The 19,787-nt window shown below is 41.7% G+C and overlaps 1 protein-coding gene across 1 annotated transcript in view; it reads left to right on the forward strand.

The window, feature by feature from the left end:
* Positions 1-10,346: 10,346 nt before the first annotated feature.
* Positions 10,347-19,787, forward strand: part of RSPO2 (R-spondin 2) — a 175,933-nt gene continuing 166,492 nt past the window's right edge. Inside the window, exon 1 of the mRNA XM_052651925.1 lies at positions 10,347-10,440. Coding sequence (XP_052507885.1) covers positions 10,347-10,440 — 94 coding nt within the window. The remainder of the gene's footprint in view (positions 10,441-19,787) is intronic.

Consider the following 19,787-nt stretch of genomic DNA (forward strand, 5'->3'; position numbering starts at 1 on the left):
TCCATGAAATGATGGGACTAGATGCCATGATATCAGTTTTCTGAATGTTGAGCCTCAAGCCAACTTTTTAATTCCCTCTTTCACCTTCATCAAGAGGCTTTTTAGTTCCTCTTCACTTTCTGCCATAAGGGTGATGTCATCTGCATATCTGACATTATTGATATTTCTCCCAGAAATCTTGATTCCAGTTTGTGCTTCATCCAGCCTGGCATTTTGCATGATGCATTCTGCATATATGTTAAATAAGCAGGGTAACAATATACAGCCTTGACGTACTCCTTTCCCGATTTGGAACCAGTCTGTTGTTCCATGTCCAGTTCTAACTGTTGCTTCTTGACCTGCAAACAGATTTCTTAGGAGGCAAAATAGAATGTGTTCTTCAAAAATATCAAGGCCATCAATGACCAAGAAAAATTGAGAAAGAGTTCCAGGCCAAAGGAGAGAGTGACGCATGACAAGTCAATGTAGTGTGTGATCCTGGATTCAAGTCCATGCTGGGGAATCAGTAGCTATAAAGGGCACGTTGGATAACTGAGAAAATCTGAATACAGAGTATGAATTAAGTAACAATATATTATCAGTGTTAAACTTCTTAATTTTGATCATGTTGAGGTTATATAAGTGGATGCTCTTGTTCTCAGGGAGTATACATTGAGGTATTTAGGACTAACAGACCATGTTTAAACTTACACATCAGTGGTTCAGAAAAATATGTATAGCTGTAGAGGTAAAGAAGTGAATGATAAAGTCAGTGCAGCAAAATTTAAATTCTTAGTCATGTTCGGGAAAGAGTATGTGTAAGTGTTTGAATTTGCATCAAGATAAATGTACAAAAATAAACACTTTTTATTTATTAAGACAATCCCCATGTATTTAGTTTTTATCATTTAACTCTCTTCCCACTTAAGATATAGTCTCCATAAGGATCTTGTCTTCCTTTCTCACGGCTGTATTCTCAGCACCCATAACTGTGTCAATATACAGGACTTCAATTATTATTTGGTTGAGTGAATAAAGGAAAAACATACAAAGGCAAGTAATAATAGAATGGATTTCCATGCCTTTTATTTTTCTCTCTTCTGAAGTCTTATGAAATCTTAAGTAAAATAACTTTTTCATAAGGGGAGAAAAACACAGAGAAAGGAAGAATTAAAGACATGACAATAACTGCCTCCCCTCAACCCTCCATCTTTGCAGAATATTGGAAAACTTTTCTCTGAGAAATCTGACCAACCCTAGTGAAAATATTTAAATAAATTGTATTTTGATTCCTTCCAATAAATTCCTCATTCAGGTTACTCATGTTCCATTTTTACCACACAGGAAAGTTGAGGTTGGCAAGCATCACCAAAGTGGTAAGAATTTTTTTTTTAAAGATTGGCTTGTTAATCTCTCAATTTTAAATATAAACAAGTAGCCAAGAATTATAAAATATCAAGAAAAGTCTCTAAGATGAAAGATAAAGACCAAAACAAACCACAACTTGAAAATAATAAGACTATGCACAGTAAAGACAACTTTAAAATGAAAGAGAGCTCCTGAAATTAAAAAAAAAAAAAAGTTAGAAGAGCAATGAAAACTAATTAGAAGACTTGAAAGATGAAGTTGAGGGAATATTCCAGAAAGCAGAGAAAAAATGCAAAGACATGAAAAGTAGGAGAAAAAATATGGGAAAATTAGAGGGTCACTCTAGGATATTTGAACAGTAGGTATTCTCAAAAAAAAAAGAGGAAAGAAAAATGTGTGTATGGGCTTGAGAGGAATCATATACCAAATAATTAAAGAACATTTATAGAACTGAAAAACATACATTTTCAGTGTTAAAAGGGCCATCAGACTTCTAACAAAATCAATAAAAAAATATCCATAACAAAGTAGTATCAGTGAAATTTCAGCCCTTCAGTCTTCTAGGAGTGGGCTAGAGACAGGAGCATGAGAAAGAATCAGTCATTAGAAAGGTGTGACCTTCTCAAAGCATTATGGCAAAGTAAAAAGCAACAGAGTCATGTTTTCAAACTACTAAAGAAAAATGATTTTAACATGAAATTTTATACCTTATCCAAATAGTTGTGAGAGTAAAATGAGGACACTTTGGACATAGAAAAATCTCAAAAAACGTTTACCCTTATACAAAATTTTTCAGGAAACTCCTGGAGAATATCCTCCACCACAATGAAAATTAACTTGGAAAGAGGAAGACATGGGTCATAGGAAAAAAAAAAAAAAACCCCACTAGAGGTGAGAGAAAAGAATTCCCAGGAACTTAGTGAAGGGACACAATGACAATCGTGTATCAGGCACAAAGGGGAACCAGTTGAGCAAAAGTACTCCAGAGCCTTCAAGAGGAACTTGAAGAAGATGAAACTGATGGTCTACATGGGACGAAGGAACATATTAAGAGGTGATTAAGATAAATGTTTGGGTTCAATTTCTGGTAAGCTACAGAAAACTCTGCAGAGGAGACACAAGGTAATGGTAGTTTTAGAGAAAACAGAGTTGCCCAGGAAAGTAACAGTAGTCCAGTTTACACATGACTGAGCTCTGAAAAACAGACACAGTAACACAGCCATTCGGTATTGATCTGGCCATACTTGAAGGACGAGGGTGAGGCAGGTAGAGGATGGTGCTTAGGGGAGAAGCGGGAAGAAAAGGGAGTAAGTTCTCATATTTAATAGTGGAAAAGTCAGCAGATAATACTTATGTCAGCCATGGTACAGGCAGAAGAGTAAAGTCACTGGGTGTTACAGATGGAACTATTAGAAGAATTAGACTTAATGTGATTGGGAGAGGACCTGAAGAAGAGAAGTTCTGGAAGGGGGACTGGAGGGTTGGAGGGGCAGAGGAGTCACTAATATGTCTGGGAAGCCAAGTGTACCCCGCCACCAGAGTGAGATGGCAAAAGGGGAATTTGTGGGTGGCCTCTGGAAATATACTGCCTCTGCAGCTGGTCATCTAGTGGTAGGACTAGGGGTTCTGGGTAAGCAGGGTCAGAATTCAGAAGAAAAGCAGGATGTAGGGTGCAGTGAGTTTCAAGCTCGTACCCACTGCATACCTAGGCTTCTGTCCGTCATTGGATCTTGCTGAAGAAAGACCTCTGGGAAGTAGTGACCACTGTTTAATTTCTGTCCCCCAAATCTCATGTAAATTCCTGTCTTGTTGTTGAATCACGAAATCAATTTTTGTGACCCCATGGACTGTAGCCGGCCAGGCTCCTCTGTCCATGGGATTTCACAGGCAAGAACACTGAAACTGGTTGCTATTTCCTTCTCCAGGGGATCTTTCTGACCCAGGAATCGAACTAGAGTCTCCTGCATTGACTGGCAGACTCTTTATGACTGAGTTACCCTTGGAGCTCAAATTCCTCTTTAAGCCAGCTGCAATTCAGTATCATTGCATAGCAGAGGATTTGAGAAATACAGTTCCCAACGCAAGTGATAGCATAAACTACAACAATCCAGCTGTTGACAATCTGGCATTCACTACACATGTCTTTTAACCACATTTAACTTACAAATAAAGATAAACACATATTTATGTTTCCACAGTACTTGGCACAGCTATCCACATGAAAACATATAGACCTGCATCCCAACAGAGGATACTCAAAGTCTCAGGTGTCCCTTTATTCATTTTGGGGCGACAGTCATTCTTTTAGCTGAGTCATACTCACAATTCTGTACTCTGTAGCTTAAATACTGAGATATAAGGTTAGCTGCAACTTATATATTTTATGTTAAATAGTAGAGGAATGAAATTGAAAGTGAAAGTCGCTCAGTCGTGTCTGACTCTTTGCGACCCTATAGACTGTCCATGGAATTCTCCAGGCCAGAATACTGGAGTGAGTAGCCTTTCCTTTCTCCAGGGGATCTTCTCAACCCAGGGATTGAAGCCAGGTCTCCTGCATTGCAGGTGGATTCTTTACCAGCTGTAAATAGGAATAGGAGATGACAAAATATTGATATTTGATATTTATATCAAACCAAGAAAGAAGTGCTTATTGCTGCAGTATGTGTCTCTGCAGCTAGTTGTGTGACTGTAGTTGGCACTTATAACTTACTCTTTCTTAGGACTGAGGTAGACAGGGCAGACTATAAAGTGTTACATACCAGGAAAACCTTAGTTCTGACTTACAGAAGTAGAGTCTGAGTCACTACAATAGTCGCAGCCTCTTCTTTTATTTAAAATAACTGTATTTATTTCTTTTGGCTGTGCGGGGTCTTCATTGCTGCGAGGACTTCCCTAGTTGCCGTGCACATGGGCCTCTCATTGCGGTAGCTTCTCTTGCTGCAAAGCTCGGGCTCTAGGGCCTCAGCTCCTGGGCTCTAGAGCACAGGATCAGTGGTTGTGGTCCAGGGGTTAGCTGCTGTGAGGCATGTGGGATCTTCCTGGATCAGAGATAGAATCCGTGTCTTCTGCATTGGCAGGCAGATTCTTTACCACTGAGCCACCAGGGAAGCCCCCGCCTCTTATCCAACCAAGACGAGCCAGTTCAGAACCATAAAATGAAGAGAACTCCTTGAATGAAGAGAAGGTAAGGTCTCTTGAGAAAGGACTCTCACCATAAGTCTTTTTTCCCGGTCTTCCCCCACAGGACCTGGAGCCATTTACTCAGATGACTATGTTTTAGGGAAGGAGAAGTAACTAGACTTTGGTTAATTTCTTGACACCCAAAATGTCAAGAGAAGTGGCTTATGAAGACTGGGTAATTAAGAGAGTTTGGGTTTGGGTTCACCTCTCTATGGGCCTAGTGGATTCCATGATTCATGCCATGGTTATTTCCTCAGTTCTAGAGTGAAATGGAATAGACATAGTTGGCAACTAGAACCCCTATGTTGAACTAGAACCCCTATGGTCTTCAACCTATATATATAAATTATCATGTGTATAAGGTATGTATTATTATTTTTAAGTTTTCTCTATTGTTCCAAAGTTAAAGCAGCTTATAAAGATGCATAATAATACTGAAAAATACAACATTAAAAATAGGTGCAAAAAACACAGCAAAGGGAAAATAAGAGTAGAAATATAAAATGGACCAAGAAATGAGACTAGTACACCTTGTACACTTGGTGATGGTAAACCACACATTTGCTCCTGAACAGTAACAGAGCTCATTATAACCATAAGTTAAAGACAGGCCAAATGCTTAGGAGAGGCAAAGCTATTCGTGACATGGGTACTGAAAAAAGTTCTAGGAAGCGTATTTCCTGCTCTTAGGGATTACTTGTTCTATTGTTCATCTCAGTTAGCATAACTAATTGAATATCCACAAACAGCAAAAAGAGGCTTTCTCTTCTATTAATGAAAACTGTCTCATTCTTAAAATAGCTGAGAATCTTTATCTCTTGTTATTAACCAAGTGTAGTAACACTTCCTTCCAGCAACCACATTCACACAGAAAAGAATGGAAATGACACTATTTTAGTTCAAAAGAGTTCAGAGTGCACAAGATTAAATAAAGGGAATAATTTTAAAACTTCAGGTCAAATCTTGTGTTTTTTTCTTTACGAGCTGGTCTGAGTTAGACTTCCTTTGAAGACAGCCTCCTGGATCTCTTCCATGAGGATGGAGGACAAAATGAGAAATGGACCTTATCACATCAGCCTACAGAAGAGTTCTCAAGTGGCAGGACATAGTATTAATATTTGGAGGAGTCAAATATTTACACATTTTTCAAATGTTAAATAAGTGATTATGATGTGGCTTTTAAAAACAACAAATTAGCCTGGATAAGAACTGGTCAGTGACCTGGTTGAAGATCTTTTGTATGAATTAATTTAATTATCTCATACAAAATATAATAAATGAACATAGGCTATCACATGTAACTAGCAAAATGGACATTTGGCTTATATTTAACAGAAAAAAATATACTATCAATATTGAAACTGAAACTGAAGTCGCTCAGTCGTGTCCAACTCTGCGATCCCATGGACTGTAGCCTATTAGGCTCCTCAGTCTATGGAATTTTCCAGGCAAGAGTACTGGAGTGGGTTGCCATTTCCTTCTCCAATACAATGGCAAAAATGCCATAATTTGTTCCAAAGTTAATAACGGATAAATTCTAGAGTGGAAGAGTAAGTATGACACTAACTAATTTCAACAATCAATAAGAAGACTGTGGGAAACTTTAACTCTGAGAATAATATCTGATAACAGGAATGATAAGAAGACTTTAAATCAAGTAGATGATGAAAATGAGAGTCAGAGCCAAAATCAACCAAATCTGTGAACATAAATACTTAGCAAAAATTTAGAAAATGTAAACTCTATTCTAATGTAGCCACATCATACAGTTATGAAACCACTAACATCTTACAGTTTTTACCATTGAAAAAAGTGTCTTAGAAAACTCCCAAATAAAAACTAAAAAGAACGGCCTGAAGAAGAGCTTTTTACAACTGTAACACAAAGAAATTATAAAGATAAGACTGACAAAGTTTACATAAAATTATTTTTAAAATTTAAGTAAAGAGAGAAATGATAAACCTGGAAAATGCGTTTGCAACCCAAATAGCAAAAGATAATATATTTATAATATTTATAGTATATTGTATAAAATAAAATTAAGCGAGCAAGAGCAGAAAAAGAGGTAAATGATATCTTTGAAAAGTTGATGAAAAAGGATATATAAATTGCCTAAGCATATTAAAGGTGCATAATTTCATTTAAAAGAAATAAAAATTAAAACCATTGATATATCATATTTTACCTAGGAGTGCTAAAGATCAAAACACATTGGGTGGTTTATAGGGAGATGGGCACTTTCATACACTGTAATTGGATAGAATCTCTGTGGAAGGCATTCCCTCACACTCGGTTAACCTTCTCTGTCACTAGTGAGTGGGATGATGTCAACCTCCTCGGTACGCTTCTCTGTAAACATACACCAGACACGTCTGTTAATAAAGCGAGTTTAATGAAACCACCATCTAAACTCAGTTTAAAGAAAAAGTCCATTGAGTCTCTACGATGGAGAAACTCTGAGCACTGAGCCTCATCAACAACACTTTCACAGTTTAGAAATGAAAGAATGCAGAAATATGGGATTAAAGTTAATGATAGTTTAGGATCTGCTTGGGGTGTATTTTTTAGTAGCAAAAACATTCCTGGGTTCTTGAAATCAGGAAAAATATTCAGTGAATGGCAAAAAAGGGGAAAAAAAATTCTGCTTTATCAACAAACTAGTCCAAAGAGATTAAGTGTGAGATCCTAAGTACCCTAAGAACAAAGTGTGAAAGATTTTTTGAAGTTCCTTGGTATCCTTTAGAGACAGACCAGGAGAGAGCACAAGGAGAAAGGAATTAGGAATCTTCTTCGCTTCCAGGGTCTGTTCTTGTCTTAACAGCATTAACCAATATTCAGCAGAAGTGATACTATTAAAATTCTTTTTTATGTGTGTAATGGATTTAGCAGTTCACTAAGCTGAAAAGTATCTCTGGTTTTAAAAATGCCAACAGTGCAATCCAAATGATTAAAATTCTGGACAGTAACCTTTGAAGACAGAAGATTGAAAGTGGTCTGTAAATTTAAGGATGACAGTGGCTAATTCTCATCTTTCTACAATGAGAACTCATCAATGACGAGTTTGTCCTCACGCTGTTGGACTCACTTGACAGAAATAGAAAATTGACTGTAAATCAGAACACGGTAGGAGTGAAAGAGATCTTGTTCTAATTTCCTAAAAGTACCGACAAGGAAAAAGCTCCAGAGGTGTGTCTAACATGACCCACGTGGAGCCAGGTCTACTTGGTCTAGTACTTATTTTTGTCTCTCAATATTTTAAAAGACACTGATGATCTCTAATCTTGAATGGATCCCAAGGCTATAAAGGCAGAGGGTTTATTTAGAGAAGAGTTTTTTGTGTCATGGGTTGAATTCCTTTGCAAGTGCAATGAATTTGGTGGGTGTATTTGTGAGTCGGTGGGAGAAATGGTATTTATGATGCTTAGGGGGTAGTCACTGCAATATCATGCCAAATACTGGGCCACTCCCTAAACTGAATTGTTTCCAATCACTTCCAAATTCTGTGACAAAAATCAAAGGTTCTGAAAGCTAAGAAACAAATCCGCTCTAGCCATTATGTGCTTAACTCTGTTTGTGTCCTATGGGCCAATCTCAAGGGCTGAATTTTCTTATCTGGGAAATGGGACCAGGGACTTCAACTCAGATTGACTTGGATGTTCTCAGACATACATAAAATGAATAACACCAAAATTCTTAGCCATGTAAATGCTGCTATGTAAATAGTAATGTCTATAAAAATAGTTACAGATAGGTACTAATGGGACAATTAATGATTGTACTATTTTAATAGTCTTATTGTTTCTATATGAATGTTTCTAATCTCCAAACTTCTGAACATCATAAACTGAAGGCACAGAGAAATTTAAATGGTACAAAATGCTAGCATAATAATATGGTACTTGTGGTCATATTTGCAAACATTCCTAAACCCCTGGTTAGCAGTATAAATTCTTATCTTTTGCCTAGGCAGTAAATTCATTCCTACAGTAATGACTTCGGAACCTAAGATTTCACCAGAATGAAATCTAATAGCATCAAGAGCATGTAGCACTTCGTTAAACGGAGTATTCCCTAAACTCAAAGCACCTAGAAGTTCAATCCAGGAGACTTCGAGGGTGGGGGAGGGAGGAGGATTATGAGTAAGAAGTGTTTCAGTAAGAACTGAACTTCTCTTTGAAGAAGCAAGGCCCTAATTTCTAGAATACTGCAAGCGAGGGATCAAAGGTTTCTGGAAGTTTTTCTGGAGGAGACACAAAGTCAAGAAAGAAAACTTGTAAGGATAAGCAAAGGATTGGAACACCCCTTTCCTTCCCTAAACCGAGGACGCGTTTTAGATTCAGCTGTGCTAAGACATTTTCCTATAAAACAAAGCCAAGACGTAAATGTAAGAGTATCAGAGGTGTGGCATCTTTCGGGATGAGGCTCAAGTTTAAACTCCGCTTCAGAAACAGCAGTCCCGGCTCAGAGCTCGGAAAGGAAGGTCTAGGAGAAGCCATCAGTCAGGTCTTCCCGCAGGAAGGTCGGCGTCGCTGTTGGAACCGGCCCTGGAGCCCCAGAGCAGACGGTCTGGGGGTGAAGACAGCTGGGCTGTAGGGCCGGCACAGTCTGGGGGTGCGCCTCCATCTCAGCCACTCTTCAGTTTAGCCACCTACTCCAGGAAAGCGCAGAGGGGACTCGCCTGGGGGTAGGCTCTCTGGAGGCTGTCAGCGCTCTTTAGGACCTCAGGGAAACCCGAGAGATTCTGGCTTTAGGACCCAGGAACTCCAAGGCAGCCCTGACTTAGTTGCCTTGGACCACAGCACCACCTACTTATAGAAGCATCCCGAGCCTAGGCCCGGCTGCATCTCCATCGGAAAGTGCGCTCGCCATCCCTTCGCCCTCCCAGGAGCGTTCTGTCTCCCACAGTTTGAAAGGGAGAAACCTTAGCTGAAAAGTGGCTGTGGAGAGAGCTCTGGAAACCGCACAATTGGATACGGATCCAGAGAGTGAGAGCGGGCGTGCCCCTCGCCTGAGGATCGCACTCACCGGCGGGGACGCAGCATCCCAGAGGCTGCGGTCCCGCCCGCCCAGCCGCGCTCCTGCTAGGCGCGGTCAGTCCGGAGGAACCTCTGCGCGCTTCGAACCCATCGCGGCCGCCTGCACCCCAGAGCTGCCACGCGCTCCCTGTGGGTCTCGGCAAACTTTTCCCCAGTCCACGTGCTAGCGAGGCGTCTCGCTTCCCGATCCCGGGATGGAGCGCCGCGCCTAGGCACGCCGCGCAGCCTGAGACGTGAGTGCTCACGGTAGGCGACCGGCGCCCGCCACCGTGGCCACAGCGCCTGGGTACCCCACTGCTGGGCCAAAGGACTTAAGAGCGCGCCTTTAACCCTGCACCCTCGGGGACCGTGGAGCTCTTTTCTTTTCCCGAAGCGCCCGCGCAATGTCCCTTCCCCGGGGTCGCAGCCTGTAGGTCCGCGGAGGTTGCTAATTCACTGATTGTAATCACCTTGCTCTCCAAGTTGCCTGCAGCTGTGCGCTCCGGGTTAAGCCGCTCCGCGGCTCGCGCCAGGCAGTGAGCTCGCTTTTCCCCTCCCTTCCCTTCTTAAATTGGGACGCGTGAAGAGGCAGCTGCCTCCCTGGGCCTCTCTCCACCCGGCTTTTCCTCCTCGTCTCTCAGGTTCAAGGCGGAGAGATGCCGAACTGACCGGCGCGGCCCCCCTGGCTAGTGGAGGCTCGCCCCCTCGGCGTCTTCCCCAGCAGCGCGGTCTGCGCCGGCTCCTCGGATGAGCCCTCCAGTTCCCCTACTTTGAGAGGCGTCTCTCCCCCGCCCGACCGCCCAGATGCAGTTTCGTCTCTTCTCCTTTGCCCTCATCATCCTGAACTGTATGGATTACAGCCACTGCCAAGGCAATCGATGGAGACGCAGTAAGAGAGGTGGGTTCTACTCTGCCGGAGCCGCGTGGGGGTTCGGGGGCGCCGGCGGCGGCACTCGCACCCGGGCTCAGGTGGGCAGGGCCGTGCCCTCCACCCGGCCTTTGGGCTCCTCACTTTCCAGGCCCCGGGGCGCTGCCGAGAACTGGGTCTTTTCTCTCCTCCGGAGACGGAGGCGCGGCGAGCCGGGTGAGCCGGGCTTCCTGCGGGCGCTCCGGGCTGAGAGGTGCGGTCCGCACCCACGTTAGCTGTCGAGCATCTACTTCTGAACTCTTCGCTTTAGGTCTCTCTCTCTTTTAAATCTGGCATCCTTTTTTTTCTTGTTATTTTTTTGTCTTTTTCTCTTTTTAGTCCTCTCAACTATCTCCCCTGCTCTCATTTTTCTCTATCTTCGCCACCCACGTGCGCCCCAAACCCTGTCCCCAGATGGTTTTCGACACGGCCTACCTACAACTGTGTGTGTGTGTGTGTGTGTGTGTGTGTGTGTGTGTCTGTGCTGTGTCTGTGCGCGCGTGTGGGCCAGAAAGCGCGAGCGAGAGGGCTGGGGAGGGGTACCAAGTCGCTGTGGAGGATCTGCATTTCCAGGAAAAGAGCAATACTGTCTTCCTCTGGACCTTAAGACGAGGTGGAAGGACTCACTGAACTTGGTACACTGAGCAGCAACTCGCGCGCAGGCTGTTTGTTGCGGGGGGGTGGGGGGGAGGACGTTCGCTGGCATAATAATATTTTGGGGACAGGCCCGAGTTTGCCCTCCGCGTTTACTTCCCTCACAAGCAGTTATTTCTGAGGTTCCTGGCCTCGGTGACACTCACTTATGGCTTTTTAGCCGCCTCTCCCTCTCCATCACCTGCGTGCGCTGCCGGAAGGCCAGTGGAAGGCTCCAGAACGGTTTCAGAGAGCTAGCTTCCCCGAAGATTTAGTGCGCCCGTGTTTGAGTCCTGCTACGGCTGCAGCTAATCTAACTTCATTTTAGGGGCAGGGCTGCTAAACACAATTAAGTCTCCTGAAGGATTTAAACACAAACCACAACACTCCCACCGCCAACACACACACTCACCTTGCACTACTGTCTCGCGGAAGGTGGACAGCAGCTCCCCAGAGCTTATCCATCTTGGTCTAGCAATTTGGACTTAGGCGCAGTTAGAATTTGTCCTGAGGTTGACAGATTTGGATTTTTCTGGGATGTGAACGTCTCGCTCGACCTGTGATGTGGGTTGTTTCTGACTCATTTTATGGACTCTCCAGTCCTGCATCCAGATTTTGGAGAGAGCTTTTTGCGCCCTTATTTTTTCAAAGCTTTTTAGGACGTCGTTAAGCTGTTCTCACCTACCCGCAGGGCTGAAGGTTGGCCGGCCTGAGGGCAGAGCCCAGGACAGCTGGTCGTGTGCGATTTCCGCCGCCTCCCCTCTCCAATTGACACCATGGGGCTGTGCTTAAAAAGGACACCCTTTTCTCCAACCCCCGTTTCTCTTACTCTTGGTCTCTCGTTTCTGACATTTCGAAAATGCTTATCTTCACAAGTTTTTCTGAATAAATACATTAGGGAGGTATTTCTTCCCAGAGGCTGTGAAAGTTTACTATTGTTATGACTTGCAAAAGTCCCTTTCCATCTCCTTCACCTCCTTTTCCTTTCTCCACCCCAGTATTTTCTTTCCAGGTATCACTTGGTAGAGCTGGCAGGTTTTGATTACACTGTGGTCGAAGTGTTTGGAGAGGTTCTCCCCCACCCTCCTCCTTATAAATAGAGGTTACAGTCTATTTGATTGACAAGACTAACATTCAACTTAACAGAAACAGCTAAAACCCTTCGCCAAATTCTTGTTTATTAAATGACTTGCTAATTCAGCGATGTCTTTCTGATCCACACTGCTTGTTGCATTGTGGTTGAATGGGGAGCAATTGAGCTTGTTGCTTTAGTAGAACTTAACACATAGATGTTCTTTAGTGGAGCATGGCTTTACAGCACCCCTGCGGCCAGAAGCGATACTGCATGCTTTTATTTGCAGTGCCATCTCTAAAGTTCTGCCTATGCCGCCTCAAGTATCTGATGCAAAACCTATTTGTTTCAAAGCTGCTTTAGCAAAATCTCATGGCAATTACAGCTACATCCCCAAGTGCTGACCTTTAGAAATCCAATTCTAAAGTCTGCAACTTTTGCCACTGTAGTAACTTTTGCCAGACAAACCTTTCAATTTAATAAAATTCAAATGCTTTCAAACTACATATAAACTAGTAAGGTTGTAAAGGAAAAAAAAAATCAAAGTGTGTGTGTTTCCCTTAACAGATGTCCCTTCCCAAACCTCAAGCTGCTGGCTAAAATAACTTCGGTCCTTAAAAGTGACCACACTATCTGTGCCAACAAAAGGCATACTGTGTTTTTAATTAAAAGTGGAACTACTTAAAGGGCTGGCTAGACAGTGTAGGGTGATAGTAGCTTTTCTGCTTTGCAAGGAAGCTTAAGGATTGCATTGTGAGAGTACTGAAATGAAGAGAGATCTAACTCAGGTTGTGTGAATTGTCCCTCTTCACAGGCTTAAGCTGGTTTTAATTGATCTCATGTCCGCTGATTGATCATACACCAATTGTTGCGCATACCAAACAATTGGCTTTCCCAAAGGAGATTGATTTAAATTAGTTCCTTGGTGAATGCTTGAGTACTAGCCAAATCATGTCAGTAGTGACAGTTGACATGCTGGAGCCTATTGTGGTACCAACATTTCCCCTTTTCCCTTTGATTTGGATGGTGGCAGTTAAGTATTACTTTCTAGGAAGAAAAGTGATTAGTACCATTAAAAAAAAAAGGTGCTGTGGCTTAGAAGATCAGTTATTTTCTTGACTTTGTGCTGTGATGTCGGCAGCAATGATATCAGGATTGCTTAGGCTAATGCCTGGGATCTGATTCTTTTCCTTTTTTTCATATTCCATCTGCAAATAATCAAACCTTCACTGTGGAGCATTCTCAGAACTCCTTTGGCATTATGTTTAGTCTGCTCTATGATCTCAGATGCTCTATAATATCATTTTCTTAATGAAATAAAATTCTTGGCAGAGATCAGATAATTTAGTCAGTTAAAATCAATTGCATCCAGTCTAGAATAGAGAGCAAATATATCATTTAACTCTATGCTTTATTTCAAAATATGGCCAGAGGATTAGAGACTAGAATATCAGATAAAACTTGAGACCATCATAAACAACACTAGCCACCTACGAGTCTTTTGTCTGCTTATTTAGAAAACAAAACCAGACAATAGAAATGCATTTGATAGTGACTGCTGGGGCCTGGCAGCAATATATTCGAAAGTAAGGCACAAACACAATAGTGTGAATGGATTTCTTATAGAGGGGAGACACATGCCAATGTTTTGAAAAGCTGATTGACAACCCGTGTTTTGTCTACGTGGTAACAGTCGTAACTCATTGGCCCTCTCACTCCCCAGTCCCTTTTGAAAATATAGTCATTATTAGCTACTGTTAACCCCTATAGCCTGAATCTGTCTTGGGCCCTCTTAAGATTTATTTGCGTGGTAAACTGGGTTATTCAGTTTGTTTTATTTGGGGGGTTGGTTGTAAGTCACATTTGAGGCTGAATTACTGAAAAGTGGATAGATATCATGACTTTATTATGGTATTCCTAGGATTTCTTGAGTTTAGAATGTAGTGATTTCATTTTGTATACCTTTTGTCCCAGTGATTTTTACCGGTCACAAATTTGCCAGGAATTTGTGAAAACTTCATGAAACTGTTAAAAGCAGCAAGGCTCCCAGACATGTAATTGTGTTTCTGGTGGTCTGATGGTAGGGGGCGCGATATGACAAGTGTTTCCTGCTATAGCCTTTTCCCTACTGAAGCTTCAGCTTCTCCCTCCATAACTGCGCATTTTCCTATATGATTAGCCTTGGCTTCTTCCATGAAACAAATGTTTATCACAAATAGTATGGTATGTTTCTGGCAACATTGGTTTAAAAAAAAAAAAGACTCATGTTTTCTCTTAAAACTTGTAGCGCTGAATTAATTTGTATTTTTAAAAATTGAATGAAAAGATGTGGAGATATTTACAAGTTTCACAAGTACTTTTAATGATAGCTCATTTCTCACAGTATTCTTTGAAAATAAAAATGGCACATGGAACATATTAACCTACTCTTAAAAGCTTCAAAATACATTTTGTATGCTTGCCTTTTTAAGTTCCAGAGTGTTTCAGAAAAGCTCGGTGTGATGTTTAACTTTGTAGCATAAATACATGCTTTCTTTTCTTCTGTTGTTAATGGGGTTTTCTTTCAACATAATTCTGAGTTTTTCTGGCTAGTATCTTACCAATGCACAGAGGTTAGAAAGTTGCCATGTCCCCAGCCAACATCTTACTCTGCTCCTGAAATTTGGAAGTGATTAAGAATAGGTGACATTTCGTCAGGCCTCCACTTAATTCTGGCTTTGTTAACTGTTTATAAATTCAGCTTGGGTAGAATCCAATGTTTGCAGAAACCACAAGTTAGAAATGACACTTCTAATTTCTTAATGAACAGCCACCTCTTGATTTATTCAGAGACTAACTGGCCGGTTTATAGATTGTCCTGGCCACTTTTTATTCCTTTTCTCCCAACTGACTGCCGTTTGAACCTTTTTTTTTTTTTTTTTTTTCTGGAAATAAGCACTCTTACACCTCCCAAATTCAGGAAATAGATGACAGACAAATCACTCGACATAATATTTCAGAACCATACTGCTAAAAGGAGGTAGTAAGCTCAAAATATTCTTTTTTCAAAATGTTGTGATGTTCGTTCTCCTCCCCCTCCATTATCTGCCACAGTCAAGGATTGACCATTAGATAAAGAGTGTCATGTGTCATATTGGTAAGTTTTCGCATTTTGAACTGGAAGGCACTAATTAATACAGTACATAAATAATGTATAATCATATATGATAGGGAAGGCATATCTATTACATGCTTATACGTGTGTGTATATGTAGGTGTGTGTGGAGGGGGGACAGTATGACCATGGATGGTTGGCTTTTTGTAACTAAAAGGGACTTTTGCTCATCTTTCCCATTTTCCATCTTGTTCTCAGGAGCAGGACAGGGGTCAAGAGGAAAGCTGTAGGTGAGGGGTTGAGGACTAGGAGAGGGAATGGGTAAGGACACAGTGTTCTAATTCTTTCCAAGGCCCACCCCTCCCCTGTCTTTCTCGCCTCTAGGACCTTTCTGTATGAGTAGCCCTCTTTTCAAGCAGGCTGCTATCCCTCTTGTCCTGAAATTTCCTTCTTCCTCGTATTTCTTTCCAGCCTTTTGCTTCACGTCAGCCCTTCTCTCGTCTTGCCTTATGATCCTCTTTCATTCACTCTCTCCAATCTGTCACAGCCTGGCTTCTACCTCTGTTTTATGGGAAGGATTTTCCTAGTGGTCATCCATGCTCAGTACTCACCTCAACGCCAACACCGCCTATGTCGTTCCGGTCCCCTCCCATCACTAAGATGATCACTCCTTTCCACAGTTTTTTTCTCTTAGTGACACGGTGCTCTAGTTTTGCCTCCCATATTCTGTGCATTTTCCTTCTTTGGTGGTCTCATTCACAGTCGGAGTATGCTAGTATTTCCTTACTTTTCTTCTTTCCCTTGGAGGATTTTATCCATCCCTGTATGCTCAATTGCTTTTTCCATGTAAAGTCCTTTAGCTCTATCCCCCATTTTTTTTTGAGCTTCAGGTTATATTACTTTCTGATTTCCCAGCTACTGCTGTATGGATAGATACTTCATACACCCTCATATGTGGATAGATACTCCATTCCATGCACACTGAACTTGACAATGCAGCCCCTCTTCTATCAGTTCAGTTCAGTCGCTCAGTCGTGTCGGACTCTTTGTGACCCCATGAATCGCAGCACGCCAGGCCTCCCTGTCCATCACCAACTCCTGGAGTTCACTCAGACTCATATCCATCGAGTCAGTGATGCCATCCAGCCATCTCGGGCTCTCTCCCAGATATGTTCCTCTGCTTGTGCTCCTTTTTCCTGTTCACGGGCTTCTGTGTGTCAAGGCTGGAAGCCTCACTGCAGTCTTTGGCTTTCCCGTTGTCTCTGTTATTGGTTTATTCAGTCTTAGGAGGAGGTATCAGAAATGTTGCTTGTATTACCCGATACTTTCCATTCCCAAAGGTATTTCCTAGTTCAGATCCTCAGTCACTCCTCATCTCTCATCATCCACTTCCTCCTCACTCCATCCTTTACAATGCTGCCACACTGAATTTTTCTCAATGTGATCCACAGATGTGAGCATGTTACTTCTTTGCTAATAAACCTCAAACCTCCCAGGTCTCCATATTGACTTAAGAATAAGTTCCAGCTTCTTTCACTTTACATTCCAGGGCACTCCACCATCTGATCTCAGCCTTTTTCTAATCTTCCACCACCATGAAAGTACTGTATGCTCAAGCTATACTAAATTATTTCATTTTCAACCTACCATTGTGTTGTCATGCTTTTGTATTGTTGAGCATGCGGTTTGTTGTGTTTGTTAAATAAAATGTCACCGCCTCTGTGAAGCCTTCCTGGAATTTTCCCTAAAACCTTGCTTAGCTTTTCATGCTACTCCTAAAGGACTCTCATTTTACCTTTATTCTGGTTACTTTTCTATATATTGAGCTCCTCTAGGGCAGAACTTTGGCACATTCATCTTCAGTTCAGTTCAGTCACTCAGTTGTGTCCACCTCTTTGCGACCCCATAAATTGCACCACGCTAGGCCTCCCTGTCCATCGCCAACTGCCGGGGTTCACCCCAAACTCTTGTCCATCAAGTCAGTGATGCCATCCAGCCATCTCGTCCTCTGTCTTCCCCTTCTTCTCCTGCCCCCAATCCCTCCCAGCATCAGAGTCTTTTCTAATGAGTCAACTCTTCGCATGAGGTGATTTTGGAGCCCCCCAAAATAAAGTCTGACACTGTTTCCACTGTTTCCCCATCTATTTCCCATGAAGTGATGGAACCAGATGCCATGATCTTCATTTTCTGAATGCTGAGCTTTAAGCCAACTTTTTCACTCTCCTCTTTCACTTTCATCAAGAGGCTTTTTAGTTCCTCTTCACTTTCTGCCATGAGGGTGGTGTCATACTGCTCAAACCAGGCCAAGTAGAGTGCTTCCTACACAAGTTGTGCCTGAACAAAAAAGTCATTGAGATGTTGTTGTTTGCTCTTAAAATAATGCTAATTACTTAATGAGAAATGTTTTTTTTTTTTTTTTGAGGGGGGTCAGCTTTCAACTTTTTATTTTGTATTGGGTATAGCTGATTTACAATGTTGTGATAGTTTCAGGTGAACAATGAAGGGACTCAGCCACACATATACACATGTTCATTCTCCAACTCCCCACCACCCAGGCTGCCACATGACATTGAGCAGAGTTATCTTCACTTTACAGTAAGTCCTTGTTGGTTATCCATTTAAATTATAGCAGTGTGTACATGTCCATCCCAGACTCCCTAACTGTCCCTTCCCCCAAGAAACTGCACCTTCATTCTCTAAGTCTGTGAATCTCTGTTTTATAAGTTCATTCGTGTCATTTCTTCTTAGATTCCACATGTAAGGGGTTTCATGTAATGTGTCTCCTCCTCTGTCTGACTTCTTCACTCAGTATGACAATCGCTAGGTCCATCCACGTTGCTGCAAACGGCATTAGAAATGTTTTTTGTTTTAAATTCAAAGTTCTTTGCACATAGTTGAAGTCTGGATGAATAATTAGATAATAGATATAACTTCATTATTTACTGTTCTTTATAGTTTAAAGATAAGCAGTGCTGACATATGAAAGCATCCCCAGCCTGGCCTTATTCTGAAGCCTCTGATGGTCCTCAGGATTTCACAGAATACACGAGTGCCCTTGTGTGTTCTCCTATACCTGTTTATTATGTGGATGATAGAGGATGAGTTGGGGCAGGGGAGGGGAAACTGGGAGTAACCTGTATCTAAAGATACTTCTAGAAAAACAAAAAATAAAAACAAATAAATTATAAATAAATAAAAATACTTCTAAATAAAGGGCCAAAAGGGGTTTTTATTTCCAAACTCTTTGTCTGTATGAATAATTATTTAGACCAAAAGGAAAGTAGTTTTTATCTTCTTAAAAGGCAATCATATTAATAACATAAATTAGTTCAGGCAGACATTCAGTCTTATATTTATGACTTCAGAGTAAGATAGCTATGTAGGCATACCTATGAGAGACAGGTGTGTGTGTGCGCGTGTGTATTACAAATTTCGGTGTAGATGTGAATACTCCTACATAGTTTCTGTCCAGTGCCTACCAGGAGAAGACAGACATTTTGCTGCTGTTTGAAGGAACTGAGACTGGCTTGACTAAATGAAGCAGCTGAGGTGCTTACTGAAATGTGTTATTTAAGAACCCAATAGTTAAGTGGAAGAGAGCTAGAACTAGAACCCAGCCCTCCTGAACTCACTGGCTTTTCCTGAACAAAGTACAGTTTCAACATAAGCATTCATTTTCAAAGAAGGAATCACCTTTGAAGTCATTCAGATGCCCTTTGGATCCAGAGTTTTACTGAGCCTCAGAACTTGCTGCACCTCAATAATGCTAACATAACTGGTGTTAAGGAACTTGAAACTGAGGTTTAGGGCTGTAAAACATCCTGAAGCTGGGAAAGATGGAAAGCAGGAGGAGAAGGGGACAACAGAAGATGAGATTATTGGATGGCATCACCTATTCAATGGACATGAGTTTGAGCAAGCTCCAGGAGATAGTGAAGGACAGGGAGGCCTGGTAGGCTGCAGTCTATGGGGTCACTAAGAGTTGGACATGACTGAGCGACTTCACTTTTACTTTTCACTGTCATGCATTGGAGAAGGAAATGGCAACCCACTCCAGTGTTCTTGCCTGGAGAATCCCAGGGACGAGGAAGCCTGCTGGGCTGCTATCTATGGGGTCACACAGAGTCGGACACGACTGAAGCGACTTAGCAGCAGCAGCAGCAATAGCCAGAACAATTATGTGCGTGTCTCTGAGGGTGTGCTTGTGCATTTATATATAAATGTGTGTGGTAGGTGTGTGCATGTATGTGTATATATATAATATATACATATATATATACACATTTACATCATGAAACCATCGTATGATCAGAATAGTCAATCAAAGTTAGAGGAAAGCTAGTAAGTATTATTTTTACTCTAAAATGTCAAGAAACTATAATTCTAGGTAGTTCTTCACCTTAACTAGTCATTTTGGGGAAAACCTTTACAATTGACTTAAAGCCATTTGATTTTTTTCATCAGCTGCTGAAAGATACTAAAAGCGCTTATAAAACAACTGGCTCTACACATTTTTTTTGAGCAAAGCTTCTTAACTTG

The sequence above is a fragment of the Budorcas taxicolor genome, chromosome 14 (genome assembly GCF_023091745.1).
Source record: "Budorcas taxicolor isolate Tak-1 chromosome 14, Takin1.1, whole genome shotgun sequence".
NCBI classification, from domain to species: Eukaryota; Metazoa; Chordata; class Mammalia; order Artiodactyla; family Bovidae; genus Budorcas; species Budorcas taxicolor.